This window comes from Suillus clintonianus (genome assembly GCF_016758775.1).
Source record: "Suillus clintonianus strain FC179 chromosome Unknown DEU56scaffold_64, whole genome shotgun sequence".
NCBI lineage: Eukaryota > Fungi > Basidiomycota > Agaricomycetes > Boletales > Suillaceae > Suillus > Suillus clintonianus.
The window spans coordinates 206163-221839 of NW_024539288.1; the positions used below are offsets into that span (position 1 = coordinate 206163).

General features: G+C 48.2%; 5 protein-coding genes across 5 annotated transcripts; 2 read left to right on the forward strand and 3 right to left on the reverse strand.

Moving 5' to 3' along the window:
* Nucleotides 1-1035: 1035 nt before the first annotated feature.
* On the reverse strand, nucleotides 1036-1770 carry DEU56DRAFT_496936 (uncharacterized protein; the record flags this gene model as incomplete). The annotated part of the gene is made up of 3 exons (XM_041346503.1): nucleotides 1036-1183; nucleotides 1230-1396; nucleotides 1453-1770. Coding segments are annotated over 3 exons (633 nt in total), but the record flags the coding sequence as incomplete, so codon positions are not given.
* Nucleotides 1771-4445, reverse strand: DEU56DRAFT_956732 (uncharacterized protein; the record flags this gene model as incomplete). Its single annotated transcript, XM_041359251.1, has 5 exons — nucleotides 1771-2225; nucleotides 2283-3208; nucleotides 3271-3543; nucleotides 3744-4154; nucleotides 4200-4445. The coding sequence occupies 5 exons, from the start codon at nucleotides 4443-4445 to the stop codon at nucleotides 1931-1933; spliced, it is 2151 nt and encodes a 716-aa protein (XP_041205930.1). The 3' UTR covers nucleotides 1771-1930.
* Nucleotides 4446-4509: 64 nt separating this feature from the next.
* Nucleotides 4510-5740, forward strand: DEU56DRAFT_817432 (Prefoldin subunit 3). Its single transcript, XM_041353919.1, is given in 7 exon segments — nucleotides 4510-4656; nucleotides 4711-4787; nucleotides 4842-4953; nucleotides 5009-5167; nucleotides 5224-5658; nucleotides 5697-5700; nucleotides 5713-5740. The coding sequence occupies 5 exon segments, from the start codon at nucleotides 4591-4593 to the stop codon at nucleotides 5446-5448; spliced, it is 639 nt and encodes a 212-aa protein (XP_041205931.1). The 5' UTR covers nucleotides 4510-4590; the 3' UTR covers nucleotides 5449-5658; nucleotides 5697-5700; nucleotides 5713-5740.
* A 60-nt stretch (nucleotides 5741-5800) lies between these two features.
* DEU56DRAFT_817449 (major facilitator superfamily domain-containing protein) lies at nucleotides 5801-8667 on the forward strand. Its single transcript, XM_041353920.1, has 15 exons — nucleotides 5801-5978; nucleotides 6038-6356; nucleotides 6410-6447; nucleotides 6511-6526; nucleotides 6581-6717; nucleotides 6766-6881; nucleotides 6933-6965; nucleotides 7020-7099; nucleotides 7150-7567; nucleotides 7615-7663; nucleotides 7714-7771; nucleotides 7821-7923; nucleotides 7981-8072; nucleotides 8121-8228; nucleotides 8283-8667. The coding sequence occupies exons 2-15, from the start codon at nucleotides 6150-6152 to the stop codon at nucleotides 8412-8414; spliced, it is 1587 nt and encodes a 528-aa protein (XP_041205932.1). The 5' UTR covers nucleotides 5801-5978; nucleotides 6038-6149; the 3' UTR covers nucleotides 8415-8667.
* Nucleotides 8668-15306: 6639 nt separating this feature from the next.
* DEU56DRAFT_915213 (uncharacterized protein) lies at nucleotides 15307-15568 on the reverse strand (the record flags this gene model as incomplete). Its single annotated transcript, XM_041357713.1, has 2 exons — nucleotides 15307-15370; nucleotides 15438-15568. The coding sequence occupies 2 exons, from the start codon at nucleotides 15566-15568 to the stop codon at nucleotides 15307-15309; spliced, it is 195 nt and encodes a 64-aa protein (XP_041205933.1).
* Nucleotides 15569-15677: the final 109 nt, after the last annotated feature.

Genomic DNA, 15677 nt, shown 5'->3' on the forward strand with positions numbered 1-15677 from the left:
AGCGGGGGGTTCGCTCTATTCCTGAATTGCCTTGAGATGCCTTCTGTTCGAGTTCGTCTTTTGGTGCCTAGCAGCAGACATTGTCAGCGAGAGAGAGGGTGGTTGAGGCGTTGACATTCACATTATCGGTACCAGTGGACAGTAAGTCTTCAAGGCCAGCTTCTTTGAGGATGGCATGAATGTCCCATGTGTGTGCGCTTCCGTTTTGGCAACCAGTGACTAGCACTTTTCCATCAGCAGAAAGGGCCGTGGAGTGCACATTATCTTCATGCTGAAGGGGTGGTCTGATTGGGAGATTCGTGTCGAGATTCCATAGACGCGCTGTTTTACCACATGACGCATTTACAAGGAGGCGGTTGTTTAAAGACAAGGAGGCGGTGTTGACAAGATGTGTGCGACCTTGAAGAATGGCAATCTGCTCACCAACACGATAACTTCCGAATATCCTCCGCAACACAGCCACCCCTGGCACTTGGTCGAAGCTAATAGTCTTTATTTGCAGCCCAAGTGACGAGTTAAAACGAAATAATCCACCAGATGTATATATTCGGTTCAAAGAAGACAATAAAGGTGATTCTTTTTGCAGAGTCGTATCCTCGTGTATATATATATATAATACGAAGAACACGCAAGTCAAATCATTTTGTTCCCTGTACTGAACATACATGCGACAAACTTCGAGCAGCGCTATGCCTATCTTATGGTGATGAGTGACACAATCATGCTCGTAGCATAAAATATCTAGGAATCGCATCATGAAGGTCTTGGACGAACTTGCTGATTCGCAGACGAAAGTTTACATCACATTGGGCATGATGTAGACTCAGGCCTGGACAACTGTTCACAGCAAAGACTTGCAAGTTACGAAGAAGCCACACTCCATACGGGGAAGAAGCATCTGGCTTCAACGATGAGCCAAGCCACATCCGAGATGCATTCTCGCAATCAGCGCAAAGAACTGTGTTGGGTTCGCATGTCCGCTCGTCGGCACCGGACAATATCGCGAATAGATGATCTTGAAGGTGTTCTTGTCCGACTATGAAGCACCGAAGGTCTGCTGGGGATAACAGGAGGTGGCTTTGGCCACCGTCGGCTAGATGAGTCCAACGCAGTATCGAAAGCGCATAGAACGAGGCAGGAAGAATTTCAGGAACATTACATTCTCTTGCGAGGCATATGGCCTCTAGGGAACGTTTTAGACCGATCTACAGGAGAAAAGGGGAGCTCACCAGCGGCATGAGGAAATGCGGCATAGGTCATTTTGGTGAGGTCTTGGGGCCATCGTAGAAATAACTGACGTGTGCTCCATTGACGGAGGTCTGCGATATCATATTTGTTGGATAGTCGTAGGGCTCCGGCTATGGTATCAAAGATAACAGTTTGGCTATTGAACTTACTAAACACATGTCATCGTATATCATACATCATTTGACAAATGAGATGACAGCTTACTCGCGTTGGTACATCCACATCAGGACGACTAGCCAGTCTTTGACGGAATCTTGCCACAGACTGACCAGAGGGCATCCATGCATTCTCTCGATGTCGGCCGGCTGCGGAAGTTCGAGCATGTCCGCAAAAATCACTGAACACATAAGCTTGCTGCGGTGAATCTTCCATGATTGTCCTTCAACGCTAATCACGATGTCCCCGTCAGCAAACCAGAACTGTGATTGCTCGATTGATGACTCGGATGTTCTGCGGTGGCCCGTGCGTTGTCGTTTCGCTGGTGGAGGTGATGTCCGCATATCTTCATCGGAATTGTGCATCGTTGAAGAAAAATTTCGAAATCGAAGTCGTGTTTTGGTGTCAATGTGTCATTGACTGGTAACAACATCGGTGGCGTGGAAACTGACGCGTCGTAACGCGTCTGGCACCAAAACATTTGTCGTCCCAATCACGGTGGTACACGAATTTATTCTAAGTGCCATCATTCCACATCACCACCAGCATCATCTCCCGCGATTTCAAGTTTCCGTTTACGCCCAGGCAGTTCAGCACCGTCACCATACCCCACGCCCGCCTTCTTCCGTAGTACCTCTATGTCCTGCTCAGCCTCTTCCGCCCACTGAAGTACAAGATGTCTCCCAAGCAAATGCGTGTGTCGTAGTGCAGCGTATGCGTTCTCCGCCTCGTGCCGGGTGAGGAACTCCAAAAACGCAAAACCACGCGAACGCGAGTCGAACTTCTTCGGAAGACGTACAGATTTGAGATGGCCATGCGCACTATATAGGAATGGGTTTGATAGGGTATCAGACACATAGGGGGTAGATTGTACCGACCTGAACAACTCCCTGATGTCCTTCTTCGTAGCTTCGAATGGCACATTCTTCACAATCATCTTCGTCGATGTGCTCTTCGCGACTGTCTTGTCCTTGGGCTCGTCTTCAGTTCCGCGCCCAGCGAACTTGACGTGCAAAGAATGCCCATCAAGTGTAAAACCCTGCATACTCTTCATAGCCTTCTTCGCATCTTCGGCCGTTTTGAACCCCACAAAACCATACCCCATGCTCAGCCGGGGGGCTTCAGCACCAGGAACAGTAGGTCGTTTGGGGTCAGGCTTAGTCTGTACTCGCGCGAACGAGAACCCAGGAAGATTCCGGAAGACTTGCGTCAGACGCTCTGCGGTGGTACTGAAAGCCAGATTCTTGACGAACAAAGTCATCCCAGCCGACAAAGTAGGTTCGTCCTCATCAGCACCGCTACCAGCTTCCTGCTCGGCGATAGTAATCGGCTTGAATGCAGTTGTTAGCGTACGGCTGGAGTTTCCTGCTGTATCCGAAGTTTCTTGGAACATGCCCATTGGACCCTTCTCCAAGTAGACGACACTACTTCCGAGACGTCGGTAAGCTACAGCTCGAAAAGCCTTGGCAGCTTCATCTGCCTGTCCGAATTCCACCACCGCCATGGTACCTGCTGGTGGTACGATGACGCGGCTGAGTTCCCCGTGTGACTCAAACATCTCACGTATCTGCTCCGCGGTGGTGCCATAGGGAATGTTCTTCACGAGTATGGTAGTGTCAGATCGCGCTCGGGAAGAAAACGACGATATGATAACCCCCTGAGACTCGAGGTAGGACTTCGTCTCTTGGATAACATGCGTCTCCGCAAGCGCAAGCTTCACTGCCGCATTATCTGACTCAGGGTTGAGGATATCTGCCTTAGCAATTCCCATTCGATCGGCGATAGACGATGCCACTGCATCGCTCTGCACATGCATTGCATGAGATCTCCGTATATAATGTGTGACATGACAACGGCTTGACGAACATTCATGTACAACATACTCCAATTAAACTCCCGCCCAGCTGCGGCCTTACGCTGAGAACCCCTCACATCTTTTAATGATTGCTTTTTCCCCTCACCCTCTACCACCTCAAACTTGCCTTTACGGTCAACAGCAGGAAGGATGTGGAGAAGACGACCTTGGAAAGATGTCTTATCCAGTGCCTCATACGCGGAGAGGGCAGATGTCGGCTGCTCGAATGTCACGTAGGCTAAACCCTTAGGCTGCTTGGACAAGGAGTCAATGGATATATGAACCTAGCGGAAGAGGAGCAAGTCAGTGAAGTGCTCAACGACAAAGAGAGGTTGTAAAATAGGAATGAAAGTCAGATAATTTTTCTACTATTTGGTTCCCGGGGATCAGCATATCCATGAAGGATCAGATGTCCCTAAGTGTTTTATCATCAAGAAAAGTGGAACATATATATATACAAAAAAAGAGGCGACGAGATGCTCACCTGATCAACTTTGCCGAATGGCTGAAATCGCTCCATTATCTCGGCTTCCGTACATGAGAAGGCAAGATTTCGAAGAAATAACCGAGACGTCTGCATAATCGTGGTCTTCGCTGCTGAGTCTTCCTTGGGAGGAGTGCTGTGCTTAACGTCGTGCTCGTCGTCCGATTGCTCGAAGACTTGATCGGGTGGTGGATCCGACACCAGATTCATCCGACGTCGCATCCACTCGAGGTCCGAGACAGCCTCTTCAGATTTCGTGTTGGTCTCGGGAGGGTCGGTGGCTGGTGTCGAAAGGGCTGGTGTGCTTGTCTTACCATTCTTGTCCGGCCGCGACGAAGGTCCTGGGTCTGCAGCAGTATCTTCTAGGCGTCTTCTCTTATTTGGTCGAGGGGCTGGAGCATCTTTCGCGCCCTATTCGTAGATGAGACCAAAAAATGTCGACTATGAAAAACTTACTTCGACAACCATAACATTGATTCGTGTCGAGTCAATAAACGTGCGATCGAACCAGTCCCTTACAGCGGTTGCTTCTTGATCTGTCTTGAAGCCAACAAAACCAAATCGTCGCGAAGTGCCATCTTGCTTCATTGAAATTTTGACATCTGTAATGGTTCCAGAGGGTGCACCTTGTTGTTCAAAGTGCTTTCTGAGGCGATCCGGTGTTAGATATGCTGGAAGATTTTTCACAATCAAGCGCGACATCGTCGAAAAATCTGTGAGTATGAGAGGGAAAATCTTCAGATATATACACCAATTCCAACTCCGACCGGAGTTGTCCGTCCCTCTTGATCGTCATTGCGACCTGGAAGTGGGAGTTCAAACGTTCAAGACTGCAGTCTCCACGACCATGTCTGCCAAGTCCATATTTCAAGAAGAGAAAAATCCACGGGGGATCCCAAAAGCTCCATTCATCGTGTGTATCAACAAAAGTATATAAATGCGCTTCCGCTCATGCTCAATAATGCAGGCAAATGTCGAAGAATATCTGGGCGGCCCAGATGGCGCGGTCGAGGCTCCCCTGAAGAATTTCCAGGATGCTATCGCGTATGTTTGAGCTGAAATATACTCTGTGATGATCTTGAACCTAAGGAAGTCCAGGAAGTACCGATATATGGATGCCAACCTAACACAACGACGAAAAGGTCTGGAAGACAAGATCCCTGACATCAGAAAGACATTACATATGGTGGAGTTCTTGCAAGAAAGAAGAGTGAGTCGATCATTGCAAACACGTTGTGCATCAACATTATCTGATGATTGTCTAGGAAGGCAAGAACAAGAGTGACGATCTGGAGGATGATCTCAGTGACGAGGAAAACTCCGGCGATCCCAAAAAGCCGCTTACCACAACGTTCGAACTAAATGACACGCTTTTCGCAGAAGCAGAGCTCGAGGACACTGATACTGTTTATCTATGGCTAGGGGTGAGCTCAGTTGTCCTCCGTGAGTTTCCCGATGATATCTGATGTTTTGGGATCAGGCGAACGTTATGCTATCGTACAAGTTGGCAGAGGCTGCATCACTCCTACGATCCAAACTGGATCTTGCAGAGGCCAGCTTAAAAGCTACGATCGAAGACTTGGAGTTTCTACGAGAGCAGTTGACGGTGATGGAAGTCAACACTGCTAGAGTCTATAATTGGGATGTTAAGCGGAGAAGAGAGCGTCGACTAGCCGGAGAAGCTGATGGAAAGAAGGGCAGCTAGGATTTGTTATCGCCTACACTTGTTAATTTTTCGATTACCCTTTAGCGCTCTGACATCAACTTTACTTTATATACTCATACGAGCTAAGCGGCGCTCGTTCACTCTGATCTCGAGCTTTTGATGACCTGTTCAACTTCTAGCTGTGGGGTATTGACATTCCCGCTACCTGGCATTATTGTGCAAGATCAACTGTTGTGTCTGCATCATCGCCCTCTGTCCGACGTTGTCTTATTTCTGAAGATCTCATACTACAGATAATTTCACCTTGGATATCTCGCATTGACTACTCATCTTGAAGCCAGGGTTGCATAAGCAAGGGATACGACGTGAGGCGTGGGATTCCGTCACTTTCAATTTTGCTAACACACAGGACTCACCTGACACTTGGTACTAGTACTAGTGCGGGTCCTTCTATCTGAATGGTTGAACAGGGGTATTTGTATGGACCTACGGATCCGCGGATGTTGGATCCGCAGCCCGGTCAAATAGACACGTCACGAGGACTCGTTCCACAAAGTTCACACTGGCAGGTACGTTGCCATGTTGTATCATGATTTGAAATTTCTTACTGAGTTACAAGCGCGTGCAGAGACTCTATTTAAATAGCAGGGTTTGGGGTAGACCAAGATATTATTCGCCACTCCCACACTAGTACTAGTAGCACCGTTTACTGCAACCCTCGTTCACTGACTTCCTTCACCATGTCTGCCAGCTCGATAGCTGCCGAACCGCGCTCCAAATCCGCAGATTCTGTTTCTTCCCCATTGCCCGACGTATTTCCAGATATCAGCTCAATTACAGGCCCTGCAATAGATCTTTACGAAGATGGCTACAATGATCCAGTCTATCAGGCGAAAGCTCGCATCTTAAATCATGCAATACAAGATATCGGCATGGGTAGATATCAGGTTAGTAGCAATCTGTGATGAACTCTACAACACAATTGTGAACTCAATGATAGTGGTATCTCTTCGTGGTCACCGGCTTTGGCTGGTTTGCGTGAGTTGTATCGTGATCACTTCCTGTATTATCTCTGATGCAAACGTGTGTCTCATGCAAAAGTGATTCGGTTTGGCCCGTAGGTTTATTTATTTCAGGCATGCTTTCAAGACGACTGAGTGGTTGGTTGTAGCTTTTGAGCGGACTCATCCTCACACCTGTCGTCAATGAATTCCACTTCAACGGGCCTTTCCTATCGTTAGCTTCGAACCTAGGTCTTCTTGTCGGTGCCGTATTTTGGGGTCTTGGATGTGACATCTGGGGAAGGAGGTACGTACGAATAAATCTGGAACTGTTCAAACTCCATGCGATACTTAGGTGGTCTTTCAACGTTACACTGTTTATCGCTGGAATATTCGGATTAGCATCAGGCGGAGCTCCTAGTTTTGTTGCCCTAGCCTCTTTGATTGCTATGGTTGGTGTCGGCGTGGGAGGTATGACGTTTCATTTCTCTCGATAATGCACGCTTTATAACAATATTACAGGCAACATGCCAGTGGACTCTGCTGTTTTTCTTGGTGATAAGCAGTTTACATATGGACGTACTCGATAACTCATCACGATCCTGCCAGACTTTGTCCCAGGTTCCCACCAATACTTGCTCACCATCCTGTCCATCTGGTGGTGTCTCGGACAATTGTTGTCCAGTCTCGTGCGTATCACTCGTCTCCTCGCCCGCGCGTTTGCTAATAAGACTGCAAGGTTGCTTGGCCCCTGATTGCTAATTATTCTTGTGCCAATGCCTCAGACTGCACCAAATCCAACAATATGGGATGGCGTTATCTCTTGCTCATCCTCGGCGGAATAACTCTTTTCTTGTGGGCCATTCGGTTCTTCATCTTCACGTTGTTGGAGAGTCCGCGTTTCCTCTCTGGCATCGGTCGTGACGCTGATGCCGTTGAGATCATCCACAAATTGGCAAAATTCAACGGAAAGACGTCTACACTCACTGTAGAAGAGCTTGAGGCTCCCGGCAGAACAATGACAGGCAGTCGTGCATCCTCCGGGGTAAGGTATAAGATATTGAGCAAGAGTTCCACGTATGGCACTGGACATATCAAAGCTCTCTTTGCGACTCCCAAAATGGCTTGGTCGACTAGTCTCTTGATCGCTATCTGGGGTGTGGATGTGGTCATCATTGTGCGTGCAATGACTAACGGAACACAGGTGTTATCGGACTTGCCTCCACGCTGTATAACAATTTCCTGCCATATTTGTGAGTCTTCAAACAAGATGTGTGGCGTTTGTTTGTCTCATGCCTCGCAGACTTTCCAGCCGTGGCGCTGTCTTCGGGGACGGATCCCTGTACATTACCTATCGCAACGTACGTGCAATAGTTCGTTCCACGTTCTATAGCTGAAGCCGATGTGCAGCAAGTCATCTTAAGCGTCATGGGTGTCCCCGCTGCCTTGCTTGCTGGGTGGGCAGTGGAGCTCCCATACATAGGGCGCAAGGGTACTCTTGCCATTGCCTCAGGCAAGTAATAATACTATCAAGCGCTTCCATTACTCAACGACTTCCCGCGAAATAAAGGGCTCACTGGCGCGTTTTTGTTCGCGACCACCACCGCCCAGACATCTAACCAACTCTTGGGATGGAATTGCGGATATGTGTTTTTCAGCAACGTAAGTGAATCATGTTGTATGTCTGGAGACTAGGTTAATTGTGAATAGATCATGTATGGCGTCATGTATGCTATTTCTCCCGAGATTTTTCCTGCGAAAGATCGCGGAACGGGGAATGGTCTGACGTCCACAGCGTCGAGGGTGTTTGGTGTTCTGGTGAGTTCACTTTCCATCTCGCGCTGCTTGTTCTTATCGTGTTCTGAATCATAGGCCCCCGTCATTGCGCTGTATGCTAACCTTGCGACGGCGGTACCTGTGTATATCGCTGGGGCTTTGGCGATTTTTGCTGGTAGCCTGGCTCTCTTGTTGCCCTATGAGCCCAGAGGTAAGGTTTCGATCTAGAGTTTTTTTACTTGAAATACCACGTTTCGATTGCTCGTGGAACTTGAATTGTAGGTGATCATGATGTATTAGAATACAATAAAATATCCAAAGGATTGCTCTGGTGCTTGCTCAACTGTTGCTTGCTCACCGTCGGATAATAAGATCTGGCAGATTGTAAGACAAGTCAGTGCTCTGGGAATTGGGAACGGAAGAAAGCAGAAGGGATTGTTGGGTACCAAGTCTAGTCTCAGCTTACTGTTTCCTCTTGGGAGATCCGCCAATTATATTCAAGTTGTTACTGGAGTTAGAGAGGCAAGCTGGACTTCGGCATTTTTGTTCCGTGCGTAGACATTGACTCGATTGACGCCGCGTGATTCAAGCGCTCCGAGTCAGCGGCTCACACTCAAGCTGTACAGTAATTACATAACACGTGGCTTGGGGACATTGACGCAGCCCCGATCTTGCACATCAGTGAACCGGTGAGTTCTTGCTGGCCATTATGCTGATTGCGGTGCTTTTATATGGTCTTATATTGCTTTATATTCCAATGTGACGAAATCCTTTCCTATATCTTACGATATATTACGATATATGACAATATCTTCTGTTCACCAGTTCTCTGATGGCCCAAGTTATTCACATCTTGAAACTTTGTAGCTTGAAGCACTGATGTATACAACGGCGTATGCAAATGTAACTCGCAAGCACCTTTAACACTCGAGATCACCGTGACTCTTGTCCTCTAGCACTTCAACTTTCAGTGCTGACGCGTTCTTTGCCATATGTTTAAACGACGCGACCCTTTGGTTCAATCATCCGGGCTCCTTCCTCACTCACCGTGTTCCAGATGTAGTGGTCCTCGCCTGATACAAATATGAAGTACATGCCGGCCTCCATTTCACGGAGCTCGATCTCGCCTACTTTCATACCAGTGCAATGACTGAGCATATTTTCACATGCGTCAAGACAGGAGACTTTGTCAGTCAACCCTGATTATAGGATGAACGATGAACAATTTGATAAGGGCCTCGATAAACGGGGCTTAAAGCGAGTCGAGAACAGCGAAAAGGAAAGAGGCTACACCTTTTCGACGTCATATAGTTCTACCAACCGGCTAACTACCGGTTCGCTTCTTGAACTCACTAGGTGACTGAGACTGAGACTGAGTCCAAGTCCGAATCAGACAACCGGTCGAGACGTCTTGGTTGTACACCACGCAAAGGTCGCATGGCCACACCTTGGCACCTGCAGCGCTTTGGGAAAATTATATGGCGGGAAATCGCCGCGAGATCGGCATAGCGTGTTAAAACTACATAGACTGCAGGAAACGATATTGGGAGGGAGGGTGCGTATGCGCGATGGGGTGAGAGAACGATCCAGTCCAAGGATGTACATACTTGCTATGGGTACCCGAGGATTGAATATCGTAATTCACGCCCTGCTGCTTCACATACTTGGCACACGTCAGCGCGGCTATTGCGTTAAAAAAATGGGCTAGAATGAGTCGTGGCAATTGCTGAAGAAGATGTGTTCGATGGTGGGTGGAAGATCAAATATTAACGGCACATATGCGGGCGTAAATATGGGTGTCAGTTCTTCAAACGCAGTACCTATATGGAGCAGAGCAGCAGAATGGAAGTTGTAGCGGAGCAGGCGGAGGGAATGAAGCCGCGGGCAGCATGATGAAGGGTAAGAATATCTTGCTCCGTGGTCTCTGCTGTCCCGCAAGTAAAAGCACGTTAGAAAATATGGCCTTAGCCACATTGACTACGCGAGGTCATACAATCAGACTGTGCGTCACATCTGTTGCTTTCACTCTGAATGGGTCGGGGTATGACAAGCACACAGAGGTTTGCGGCTATGTTTAAGCGAGCTCGCCGACGCCTAAATATGCAGTACTGCGGATGTCCATAGATGAACGGAGGAGCCTGGACTTGTCCCGGGCTTTCATTCTCCTCGAGTATAATGTTTCACTCGCAATGGTAAGCAATATCGAGTGCGATGCATTGCATTGGTGTTACGACAAGGAAACGAGCTTGATGGAGTACCAAACGATATAGATATAAAGACTGCAACAAAGATAAAATAATTGGCCACATACTGCAGTATTAATGCCCATTAGCATGTGGGGGAGATGCGCAACAGAGGAAAAGTACGAGACGACCCCACCACGGGATAGGTGGTGACTGCGCAGCTGCTGCACCAGGTGTGGTAGTATGAGTACCTGGAGCAGGAGGTGCCGTGGAGGTCGAGGCTGTGGCAGGCTGAGTTTGTGATGATGACGCCTGGGTTTGGCCGTGCAATTGGCCTTGCTGCCGCGGCCGCGGCCGTGGAGCAACAGCCAATGGCTGCAGATCAATCATTCAACAACGGCGATGGGAAACACACGCGAAAAAAAATACGTACCTTTCTGTCTTGTACTGTAGGAACATCGACGATACGAGGGCCACGATGAGAGAAGATGGACCGTCTTGAGCGATGCTGGAGTTCGGTTGCTCCATCGGTCTTGGAGTGAGAGTGACGGAAAAGCGATGAAAAGCCGCTGAATAGCGCACGCGGATTCGACGAAGAGGAATGGTGATGGGAACCGTGTGCTGCGGAGGACTGAGAGCACAAAGATCAGAATGAGAACTGGTCAACAAAAGCAGATGACTCACCTGGGCGCTATCGAAAAATCCTGGCGGTATTCGTCGGGCATGAACAGCTGGACGTCGCGTAGCATCTCTCTAGAATATCTTTAAAATGGTTTAAAAGCTTTGAGAAACTCGTCACATACGGTCCTTAACGATTTTTGAGCTGGGACCTGCAAGTGGGAGATCAGTATAGTTTTACCTAAGAACCATGTGATTTACATGAGAAATAGGCAGGAGGTCTTCAAGGCCAGCTTTTTTGAGGATGGCATGAATGTCCCATGTGTACGCATTTCCGTCTTGGCAACCAGTGACTAGCACTTTTCCATCAGCAGAAAGGGCTGCGGAGCACAAAATATCTTCATGCTGGAGGGGTGGTCCGATCTGGAGATTCGTGTCGAGATTCCATAGACGCACTGTTTTATCCCATTGTGCACTTGCAAGGAGGCGGTTGTTGGGAGACAAGGAGATGACGTCGGCAATGTATGTGTGACCCTGAAGAATGGCAATCTGCTCCCAAGTGGCTGTGTCGAATATCCTTATCGGGCGATATGACGCGGAGATAAGCCTCTTTCCGTCCGACGTCCAGGTGACGCTCCAAACTGCGTAATCGTGTTTGAGTGTGGTGATCAACTCGCCCGTCTTCGCATCCCAGATTTTGACTGCATCCTCCTTATCTCCGCCCGTTGCAATGTATTCGTTATCAGGGGAGTACATCACTGTGTTCGCCCACTTGTGTCCGGTTTTGATTTCCAGGACAGTTTTGCCGCTCTTGACATCCCAGACTCGTGCCGTCCCATCCCGTGATCCACTCGCTATTCGCTTACCATCTGCACTCCAGCGCAATGCACACACGGCACGGGCGTGTCCCGTCCATTTGGAGATTACCTTCCTCGTCTCGACATCCCACAACCTCACTGTCCCGTTATCGCTTCCACTTGCAACTGTCTTGTGGTTTGGAGACAATGCCATGGACCGCATTCCTAATCCATCCTCTTTCCAGTCCTCACCTATCTGTGCGCCGTTCTCTAGGTCCCATAGTCGGATTGAGCCGTCCGTTGAACAGGTGATTATGCGTCGTCCGCTGGGCAGATGGACAACACTGTTTACCCAGCTGGTATGACCTTGCATGGTCTGGCGTGGCGTGGTCGCTGGCGTCTTGCTGGTAGAGGATGACATGGTCGGCGCTGGGGGTTCCATGTACTGCAGATTGGGGACTATCTATGCGAGAGATGTCTGCCGAGATTCTTGAACCAGACCGGGTTATCAGTCGGCAATGGTTATCAATATGGTGAGTTCAGGGGCCTACTTCTCGTTAATACTTGTTAGAAGCACACAAGCCATTGCTAACGAGACAGCCTACTTACAGTAATCCGGTCCTCACCTAGAAAACGCTTCGGGACTGTTTATGCAGGACTTACGGCGCCGTTATTTGAGAACGTGCCACAGATCTTGGTGGGTATCCGAAGCTGCTGGGAAGCATATCATCAGCTTTAACCTGCAGAAGATTCTACAGTATCACTCACGAAGGGACACGTTCAGACGAGCCCAGTGCTCAATCGCCAGCGATCGGTGGGTGTTTGGTTGGGAGAACAGGAAGTTGGGCGTCCCTTCATTCAAATAGTCTTTTAAGGTGCGTCCCACGCGTCATCCTCCTTTTGGCTTCACAGCTTCATTGCTGTGTGGACGAAGCGCTCAGGTCTGCGACCGGCACTGTGTGTATCTTATATGTAAGGAACTTCATGAGGGTGACAAAGTTCGATGGGAGCCGTATTTCCTCTCTCCTTTGATGTTTCTTCCAGCCTACTTTCTAACTCGATCTCGTCAAATCCTTCAGCATGTTTTGCAGGCTGTGCAGCATGCCGTCACCCGATGCCGTACCCGCCAGAACTTGCAGTGCTCATCTTCTGCGTCTTCAAGAACCTTAAAATGACCTCCCGTTAAGATAGTATTTAGTGTGGGCTTCCGGTTCAAATTTCATTTGTTCCTGACTAAAAATCGGTCGAGAATGAACAGGGTCAAATCGCTGATACGTTCCTCTGAAATCATAATATCAGTCTCCAGAGTCGACGCGCATGAATTGAAACAGAACATGTAACAATAGTTGATGAGGTAGTCACAAAGTTATCTATGTGGTGCGAGGAGTCCCGTCAGTACCAGGGCTGTCATCAGTACCAAGAGAGACGCAGCAGATAAACAAGACTACACGAACCCACGGTTTGGGATTCTTGATGCGTTTCGCATTCTCACTAGCTTTTTTCGGTCGGCGAGCAACATACAATGCCTGCACAGAAACCATTTGACTCCACGAATCAACAAACTAAAGACAGACATACCTTCTTGTCTCGTTGTGCAGCGACTTCGACAACATGAGGACTGCAATGAGAGGAGGTGATTTGCCTTGGCCATTACTGGAGTTCGACTACTTCATCAACGTTGGGTGGAGAGCGGAAGAGTGAGGACAAGCCACCAATGAGTGCACCTGGACATGACCCCGAGGATCATGACATCCGGAACAAGCCTTACAAAGTGATAAATTCATTCATTGCAGCGCTTTCATACAAGCTAAAGAAGGATCATCGATCATCATCATGTCGGGGTTGTTGCGAAGATAAGTTTCGTGGCCCACATATATATGTTGTGCATCAATTGGAGGAAGATTAGCTTACCAGCAACTTGCCGCTCTACTAAGGAGAATCTCGTATTCATCCCATTGCCTGTCATGCTGAAAGTGATCGTTGGCAGACGGCAAAAACACAACGTTACCATTCACACATTCACTGTCCGAATTACTGCCCCAGTCTGACAAAATGTCCTTGATGGTGTCGGGGTTAGGCTGGTTGATGTATTCCGAAAGGATTTGTTTGATCGCAGGACCATATATCAGCCACCTCTTGGGACCTTGACTGCCTCTGACTGCACTCAGCAAGTCGGTTATTCACAACCTCTGCAAAGTCATACCTCGGGGGCAGAATCACCCTATCGATACGAGATAGGTCAATACCGAAATATCGACATGCAATAGGTCACATACCTCCCGGGCAGTGCGTTGAGCTCACGGAATCATTCAGTTGTTAAGTGGTCTATCGATGGAGGGGAGGTCATGATCAGTTCTTGCAATATGTTGCACATGCTGTCATGGGCGAAGCTAATTGGATTTGATTTCTGATATTAGTGTTTTCTAAGAGAGGGGTTATCGATCTATCCCCTTGTTAATATTTGTCCCTGTTGAATTCCAAAGCCTTTGCCTAATGAGGATTCTGCTATAGAATCCGTGATGACAAACAAGGAAAAGGAATGCAGTCGATGTCGAACTTCATCCAACAATACAAACACAAGGAGCTTATATATCAAGGAGAATGTGCTGTAGGACCATATATCCGTCACATGGTAGTGAAGAATGTATGGTTGGAGCTAGTTGTGTTATCAATCTATTTGAAACAGTGAGGATGCAAAAATGGAATGCGAGAATTCAGTCGCACCGAATCGCGCAAGAGGCCAAGAACCAAGGCTATATCTTCGAGATTCCGTCCCAGAGTGTATTGGGGAGAAGATAGGACTAGCCCAGTACCATCGGTGTGCCTCTCATACACGAAGAATATCCATTGTTCTCCGCTGGTGACAACACCTCTGACATCACGAAATCGGGGAGGACGTGCTTTTAATAGATGAAATTTGCAAAGTCTGACCAAAATTTTATGGCATTTTGTGATAATATACCCTATGATAATGTATTATATAAACACCAGCAAAATGACAGCAAGTGATACGATATCGCAAGCATGCTACAAGTCTGATAAAAATATGCAACACCGCACAATTAATATCATTCTATGACAAAGTAATACGCAGGGAAGAGAAAAATGGCACCAAAGGACAAGAAATTATAAATAACCCACAGTTCTGATGGATTTTTGCAATACCTCACATGTATGATTATTTTACGACAAAGTAATATACAAGCAAGAGAAAAATGGCGCAAAAGGACAAGAAATTACAAGTAACCTGGAATTTCGCTGAGAGCGCTCAATACCACGATGCTGCTGGTAGAGATCACACCGCACTCGATGAAAGTGTATATGGCAGCTTTGCATTCTATTTGGTCTCACTTAGCCTCGCGGTCCGAAGCGCAGGCTGCGAGGATTAGCCAGCAAAAGGATTTTCCCGGACGTAAGCCCGGAAAAATCCGATGAATAGAAAAACTAGCTAAGGACAAGTGGAGACCATAGATAGAGACTAATTGTCCTTGCTTAGTCTCGTGGGACGCAGACGACAAGGATTTAGCCAGCAAAAAGGACCCCTCCGCGAGAACGGGGAAGGAGATGCAGCAGCTGCGGGTTATGCCTGTATAAGATTTAGTGTGCGGCGTGATTCAGGAAGACGCGGAGCAGCACGCACGATGACGACCCACCACGCAGCTGCAACGAATGCAGTTGCTGCTGCGATGAGAATCACGAACTGGTAACTTTCTGCTTCATCCGCAATGTCTCTGCCTATTTGGCCCGCTTTCTGCGCAAACAGTAGACTGGACAGACCCTCCATGGCCACATAGGAAGGACCGCAAAGCGTGAGGAGATTTCCCCACCAATAGACCGCGGTGGGAGGGATAACGAAGAAGGGCGTGAAGAGCGAGGAGGGTTGGGGCGAGAGG

Coding starts and splice junctions, on each gene's coding strand:
- DEU56DRAFT_817432 (XM_041353919.1), top strand. CDS start 4,591: ATGTCTGCCAAGTCCATATTTCAAGAAGAGAAAAATCCACGGGGGATC. Junction 4,657..4,710: donor TCCCAAAAGCTCCATTCATC/GTGTGTATCAAC, acceptor TCAATAATGCAG/GCAAATGTCGAAGAATATCT. Junction 4,788..4,841: donor AATTTCCAGGATGCTATCGC/GTATGTTTGAGC, acceptor AAGGAAGTCCAG/GAAGTACCGATATATGGATG.
- DEU56DRAFT_817449 (XM_041353920.1), top strand. CDS start 6,150: ATGTCTGCCAGCTCGATAGCTGCCGAACCGCGCTCCAAATCCGCAGAT. Junction 6,718..6,765: donor TGTGACATCTGGGGAAGGAG/GTACGTACGAAT, acceptor TGCGATACTTAG/GTGGTCTTTCAACGTTACAC. Junction 6,882..6,932: donor GGTTGGTGTCGGCGTGGGAG/GTATGACGTTTC, acceptor ACAATATTACAG/GCAACATGCCAGTGGACTCT.